Below are 7,324 nucleotides of genomic sequence, written 5' to 3' on the forward strand. Positions count from 1 at the left end.
TAATCAAGGAATGAAACTATTGTGCAGAATTTTATTTGATGTTTTTACAATTACACAATACCAAGAATCACAATGTTATCTATCAGTCATAAATACTATACACTTCTAAAACTAGAACATTTACATTCAAACAAAACAGAATAAAATAGAAAATTATGATTCTTTTTGTCCCTTTGACACATGAAATATGCTAACAATGAAACTAGCATAGATGTTAGGGGACAAAAAACACAAGAATCATACAAAATAAACATTAATTCAAAGAAATTACAACAATGTGTAAACCAATTCATCACTCATCAGCTTTCTTCCCAGCAGAATAATAATTAACATACCACCTCACAAACTTCTTCAAACCAGTCTGTAAATCGGTCGTAGGTTTATAACCAAACTCTTTTTTCGCATAGCTAATATTCGCATGCGTAAACTGAACATCACCGTTTCGCGGCATCTTCATCACATTTCTCTTAGCCTTAACTTTCAACAGCCTCTCCAAAATACTAACAAGATCAGTAACTGGTACCGGTGAAGTATTCCCCAAATTAAAAACCCTCAACTGCGCCGGACCCCTCTTCTTACCACCACTTCCAGTACTCTTCTCAGCAGTATCCAATGCTCCTAAACACCCCCTCACAATATCATCAATATAAGTAAAATCCCTAGCAACAGTTCCATGGTTCGGCCCTTCGAAAATCGTTATCGATTTCCCTCTCAAAATATCCTTTGTGAAAAAAAAGTATGCCATATCAGGCCTTCCCCAAGGTCCATAAACAGTGAAGAATCTCAATCCGGTTAACGAAAGTCCATAGATATGATTATAAGTATGCGCGATTTCTTCGCCCGCTTTTTTAGTAGCAGCATACAAACTAGCAGGTTGATCAGTCCTATCTTTTTCAGAAAAGGGTACTTTTGAATTTAATCCATAAACTGAACTCGAAGAAGCCCAAACTATAGCAGGCTGTGGTTCAGCAGATTTACAAACTTCAAGTAAATTAACAAAACCTGCAATGTTACTATGAACATATGATCCAGGATTTTCCATAGCATATCTCACACCAGCTTGTGCAGCTAAATGCATCACATGAGTGAAAGGAACAACCTCAAAAAGTTTCTTCAAAAGTGTTGCATCATTGATATCGCCTTCGACAATGAACACGCCGGTTCGTTCTAAAAGTGCCTGGCGACCGCGTTTCAACATCGGATCATAATAGTCATTGAAATTGTCAAGACCAACAACACCGTCGCCTCTACGTTTGAGGGCTATAGAGACATGGCTTCCGACGAAACCTGCAGCGCCGGTTACAAGCACAGAGACTCCATTTTTGGAAGTCACTTTTGCAGAAGAACGAACCTTCTTTTCCCATGCTGCGCCTCCGTAATTGTAGGTTCTTAAGGATCTACGTGAAGTGTCTGAAGAGAATGATGAAGGTGTTCTGAAGAAAAGGAAATATATGACACCGAAAAACAGAATGGACCAAAATGCTAACTTTGGTAGGGACTTATGCCATCTTGTTCTTTTCTCCATCTTGAACTTGCCAGGAGATGAAGGAATGTCCATATCGTAATTGTTTCGTTCTGACAAAAGCACTATTGATTCGTTTAGGGAGCGTCAGAAGCAACAACAGGCTAATGATCAAGTTACTTTTTTTTTCGATAGTTTGATGAAAAATTAATATTTTTTGTTTGTTTCAGAAATAGTACATTAAAATAAGGAGGGTTTTGAGATGATTAAACATTTCTGCAAATATAGAATGTGTTATTTATTCAAGATAAGAAAGTGAAGGGAATAAAGAGAAAGTGATGTTTGGTTTTGGTGATGATGTTCTTTCTCATTGCTTCATGTAGGGAATCTTGTTTTTCCTTGAAGGTAAAGAATGCTTTTGGTGACCACTCAATGGATTTATTGTCTCAAAGAAAAAAATGGTTTTGGTTTTCATTTTGATTTTGGAATAATTAAAAAAGCATCATTTAGAGAGAGGAGAGTCAATGGATTCTCTTGTTTCTCTTATCTATTCAATAGAAGGCCAATTTGATTGGCTGAAAGGCCTTAAATTTAGGAGTTCCATAAATTTATTTAACAATTTTATTTGAGGATATTTTTGTTTGGGAAAATTTTGTTTATGAATGGTGGAGAGATGAAGTTAGAGATTTGAGAAGCATAATAACTGGTTTTATGCAATGCATGCCATTCCAAGGCTTTGCTATAAAAGGTGCTCTGTTTCTCCACCATGGAAAGGGTGTGTCATTTTTGTAAGATCAAATATAGATTGTATAAAGGGTGTGACATTTATGACTTTGTAATTTTGGATCACTATATTCTGGAATATTTGGAATGACAATCTTAAATTGTAGAGTTTTAGCATGTGATCTATATATGTATATTCATTGTTGGCCTTCAAGTTTTAATGTTTTTTATTTTATTTGTAATAATGAAAAATTTCTTTATTTATCTATATTTATATTAAAAAAAAGGCTTAAGTAAATAATATACACTAATTCATAACTATGATGATTTAATACTTCAAAAATATATACCCTAGACTTTTTTTTTTGTTAGGAAAATATACCCTAGACTTTGATCAAAGTTTTTAATAAAAAAAATCATTAATTCTCGCCCTTTCATCAATCAAACTTAACATGCAACCTTTGTAACAGCCTGCTTTTAGTTAGAATTATTTTAAATATTTATTGTATGTATCTATGTGTGTTATATCTGCTTAATTGTCTTTGTGTGTGTAACAACCCGTTTTTCGCTAGATTTATTTTAATTTATTTATTGTGTGTTTTTATATGTGCTTGTATGTGATTAATTGTCTCTATGTGTATTTTAATTGGGATTAGTGAATCTTGGCTTAAGAAGGGTATTTTAGTCAATTTAGATTCAGGGGTATTTTAGTCATTCAGTGAGCAAGGGTAAAATAGTCATTTTATTTAAGGATTAATTTTGGTGTTTTAAGTCGGAATAATTATTTTTACCAAGTTACTAGTGAGTTGGGGTAATTATTTTAGAGACGGTGGTTATTCGTTATTTGACGGTTTAAGTGAGTAGAAACTTTGGTAAATTAGTTGGTAAGAATAATGAGCTCATTAAGACAACTAGAGACTTGGGCCCAATTATGTGGAGACTATATACACACAAGAATTATGCTCTTTACCCAAATTGTTTTGCTCATTCCCAAAGTAAAAGACAATTTTGCCCTTACGCATGTTAACTCACCTAGCGTTAGTTAACTTGCGTCAGTTATAACGTTAACGCAACTTAAGTTGCGCAGCGTGACTTAAGTTGCGCAGCGTTACTTAAGTCAATTAACAGCAACACAGAACCTCCATTCCTCCATTTCTCAAGTTTTCAAAAACCGCAATTTTCACCCCCCACATCCAAATTTCACCATTCTTGCGCCATTCAAACCAAATTTCGTTCACAATATCAAGTAAGTGATTATTATACTACTTCTCTGTATTATTTTGGTTGAAATTTTCGAATTTTTGTAGAAAATTAACACTTTTAGGTTTTTAAAAAACTGTCTTGCATGTTAAAGATTATGATTGTTAGTGATGATTTAACTTAGGAATTGTTATTTAGATGTTGTTTAGGGTACAATGTGGTAGTTTAGGGTTTCGAAAATGCTAGATTACATAGTTGTTTGAAAATTGCACACTACGTGTTCGGTGAAATGACTCAATGATGTTTTTTTTTTTGGATTGTTAATGATGTAATTAGTTAGAATTACATAGTTGTTTGAAAATTGCACACTACGTGTTCGGTGAAATGACTCAATGATGTTTTTTTTTTTTGGATTGTTAATGATGTAATTAGTTAGAATTATGTTTGTTAATGTTGATTATAGTTAATTTGACTGCAATGTGGTAGTTTATGGATTCAAATGACACTGTCGACATTATAGTGTTGTTGTTGTATTGTTAAAGATGACACGTGTGTTGCTGTCGAAATTATATGCAAATGTGTTAAATATTTTTTTATTTTTGTGCAGATATGTCTGAGCAGGAGAGGCCTGACAGATTTAGGGCTGGGAGGCCTGCCCCTACAGGTAGTTTACGGAGGGAGAAGAAAGTGTTACATCCTCCGGCTGGTCAAGGTCGAGGGAGACTGGGGGCCACGAGTGCTGCTACTGTTGATGCTGCGGGGGGATCGACGTCACAGACGGGTGCATCCCAGATTTTGGACCCGCCACAGTACCAACATGAGCAGCATTATCAGGAGCTGGCTTATCATGATCAGCATTATCAGGAGGAGGCTGGATTTCAGCCGGGTTATCACTATCAAGAGGGGTATGAGTATCACCCGCAGTTTCACGAGGGGTATCAGCCTGAGCAGTAGTATGTCGAGCCTCCTCAGCAGCAGCATCCTGAGCAGCATCCTCAGTAGCATCCTGAGCAGTAGTATGCAGAGCCTGTTGTGGAGGACGAGGATGGGGGCTTTCCAGGGGGGCCTTACGAGTTGTCACTTTTACCGGACTTCGGTAAACACGTGGCATGCAAGCTTTGGAACGATAAAACAGTAAGTATAAATTGCTTTATTTAATTTAATGATAATTTACTATTATGTGAAGTTTATTTTACGTATAATATGTGTTCTGGACCGGCCAAAGAGATTCTTGGCCCATTTACTTAGGCCCAATATCATTCAAAGCCCAAACTCCACGTTTGGCATTATTGCTTACAACATACCCCCTCGCCTGAAGGGGGGTGCACAAAGCAAAGAGACCGGTTCAAACGAACCCCAACGTCTCTCTTGCACGTTGTGCACGTTTCTGCAATAAAATCTCTGGCGGTTACACTTCCCACGATTTCGTAGCCGTCAGAGCCAGGTGTGCCTCCTCAACGGCTCTGCAGCCCTCCACCTCTATAAATAGGGGACTCACCGCAGTCCCCAAGGTAGAATTCTTTCTTCCTCTAAAACCCTCACTCTCTGATCTCTACTGACTTGAGCGTCGGAGTGCCTGCAGGTACACACCCCCATCCGCTCCAAGAAGCATTCTGACGCAGCCCACCACCGTCACAACCACCGCATTCAAAGCACCGGCAGTCTCCTTCTGATCAGGTACGATCAATATGTTATGTTTATTTAATTTAAGTATAACTACGTAGAATATGTCATGCTTATTTTACATATTTAAGTATAATTGATTTATTTTTAACGAAGAATATATATAGTTTATTATTATGTCAAAGTTTATGTTACGTAGAATATATATAGTTTATTATTATGTCAAAGTTTATGTTACGTAGAATATATATAGTTTATTATTATGTCAAAGTTTATGTTACATAGAATATATAGTTTATGTTACATAGAATATTTATAGTTTATTATTTCATGTTTATTTTACGTAGAATATTTATAGTTTATTATTTCATGTTTATCTTACATATTTAATTATTATTTTTTATTTCAGTTGCAAGTGCATCGTAAGATGAAAGGCATCTCGCACGAGAGGAAACTGAAGCTTTTTGCCTTGTCCTCCTTTGCCGGTAGATGCTAACCCTTGGTTCTAGGAACCGGTTGATAGAATGGGTCTAAGGCCCCTCCTTCTGACTGGGTACGACAACATCTCCCATGGTTTAGTGTGTGCCATGGCTGAGAGATGGCATCAGGAGACCAGCAGCTTCCATCTGCCTGTTGGGGAGATGACTATCACACCGGATGATGTTGCTTGTCTCCTAGGCATCCCTGTCGCTGGACGACTCATTCATGTGGAGGATTTAGATCATGACCATGTTGTAGATCTGCTGGTGACCCACCTTTTGTTTCCGGTGGAGGATGCGGTTGGGCAGGTGACTGATTTCGGTGTCTCTGTCTCTTACACGGCTCTGAAAGACCGTTATGACCACCTGTTGAATAGGTGTAACCATTTGCTGGGGGAGGATTTATCAGAGGAGGAGGAGCAGGAACTAAGTCGTATTAGGCCCGCCTGTGTCTAGGCGTTCTTGTTGCTCTTGCTTGGCTACACCCTTTTTGCCAGCAAGAACAGCAAAACCGTTAGTCTGCTGTGGATGCTTGCTATTCGGGATTTGGCTAACATAGGCACGTGGACATGGGGCGCGATGGGACTTGCTTTCTTGTATGAGCAGCTGAATCTTACCTCAGACTCAAATGTTGGCTCAGTTGGTGGTTACATGAGCTTGCTTGTGGTAATATATTTTTTCTTCTTTATTTAAGTTAAACGTAAATGTATAGATTCTTGTATGACACTCGTGTGCTGATATAGATTTGTCTCTTTGTTTTTGCAGGGATGGGTTATAGCTCACTTCAGACATGTGGTTCCGAGGTCCAGATATCTAGATTACGACCGGGAGGACCCGTATGTGGGTAGATGGAAACCTAAAAGGGGGTTTGCTGATGCTGACCACTTCAGAGGCTTGTTGGATTCGATGGGGCATTGTCATGTCACCTGGAGGCCATACGAGCACCGACGAGACGTGACGCCTTTTCACGACATGTGCAGGTACTCCGGATGGATCATGGCCGGCAGACAGAGGATGGTGCGTCACTTGCCGGAGCGGGTGCTGAGGCAGTACTGACATGTTCAGAAGGTTCCCCGACCTCCTACTACTGTTATGCCTCTTGCCCCATCAGATGTGGCTGCTGCCTTCTTGGAGTTTTCTCTACATGTCGTTCCCCACCAGCAGAGGGGTGCCCAGTTCCCAGACGACGAGCCTTGGAAGCATTCAAATAGGTACGTTAGGTGGTTCTATCGTGTGTCCCACCCTCTCATCGTCAACCCTGCTCCAGAGCCTGATATTGTCATGTCGAGACTTGTCTACCAGGATATTCTTGTTGACCAGGAGTGGGCCAGACATCCTCCCGATCCATTGCAGGTCATCAGCAGCATCAGAGGCAGAGTGGAGCATGCGATGGAGATTCCAGAGGTGGTTTCAAATCCACTCTTCTTTGGCATTTTGGAGGGCATTCGGACCGATTATAGCGTGTTTGACCATCAACAGATTCCGAGGAGGAGGTCTAGGAGTCATAGTCCGCAGGAGCAGCATCAATAGGGTCTTAGTTTCTGACTTGTTTTTTTTTATGACTTGTAGTATTTTTCTTCGACATTTTGGTTGTTTGATATTTACATTTGCACGGTTGCGCCTCTTTATGACATTTATCGTTAATTTTTGTTAAAATTGCGTTTCTATATTATGAATGAATGAATACATGTTCTCTAAATTATGAGTTTTGGTTGAATGAATGAATGCATGTACTCTAAACAGGGAATGAAGGAACAAGACAGTAGCTATTGCCACTACCACTGCCAGTCTGTTCTGGTGCGAGCAGAACACCAGCACCAGCGTGAGTTAAGTCACG

General features: G+C 39.0%; 2 protein-coding genes across 2 annotated transcripts; one reads left to right on the forward strand and one right to left on the reverse strand.

Annotated features, from left to right (window-relative positions):
- LOC146906175 (UDP-glucuronate 4-epimerase 2-like) lies at positions 1-1,985 on the reverse strand. The gene has a single exon (XM_085725831.1). It carries the CDS (start codon positions 1,556-1,558, stop codon positions 293-295), a length of 1,266 nt encoding a protein of 421 aa, XP_085581957.1. The 5' UTR covers positions 1,559-1,985; the 3' UTR covers positions 1-292.
- Positions 1,986-5,532: 3,547 nt separating this feature from the next.
- Positions 5,533-5,943, forward strand: LOC146906176 (uncharacterized). The gene has a single exon (XM_085728757.1). It carries the CDS (start codon positions 5,533-5,535, stop codon positions 5,941-5,943), a length of 411 nt encoding a protein of 136 aa, XP_085584883.1.
- Positions 5,944-7,324: the final 1,381 nt, after the last annotated feature.

This window comes from Medicago sativa, chromosome 7 (genome assembly GCF_051527215.1).
Source record: "Medicago sativa cultivar Bolivia chromosome 7, Bolivia_mono, whole genome shotgun sequence".
In the NCBI taxonomy this organism is placed as follows: domain Eukaryota; kingdom Viridiplantae; phylum Streptophyta; class Magnoliopsida; order Fabales; family Fabaceae; genus Medicago; species Medicago sativa.

Excerpts from the sequence above, each read along its gene's own strand:
- LOC146906176 (XM_085728757.1), top strand. The coding sequence starts at position 5,533 with ATGGGTCTAAGGCCCCTCCTTCTGACTGGGTACGACAACATCTCCCAT.
- LOC146906175 (XM_085725831.1), bottom strand. The coding sequence starts at position 1,558 with ATGGACATTCCTTCATCTCCTGGCAAGTTCAAGATGGAGAAAAGAACA.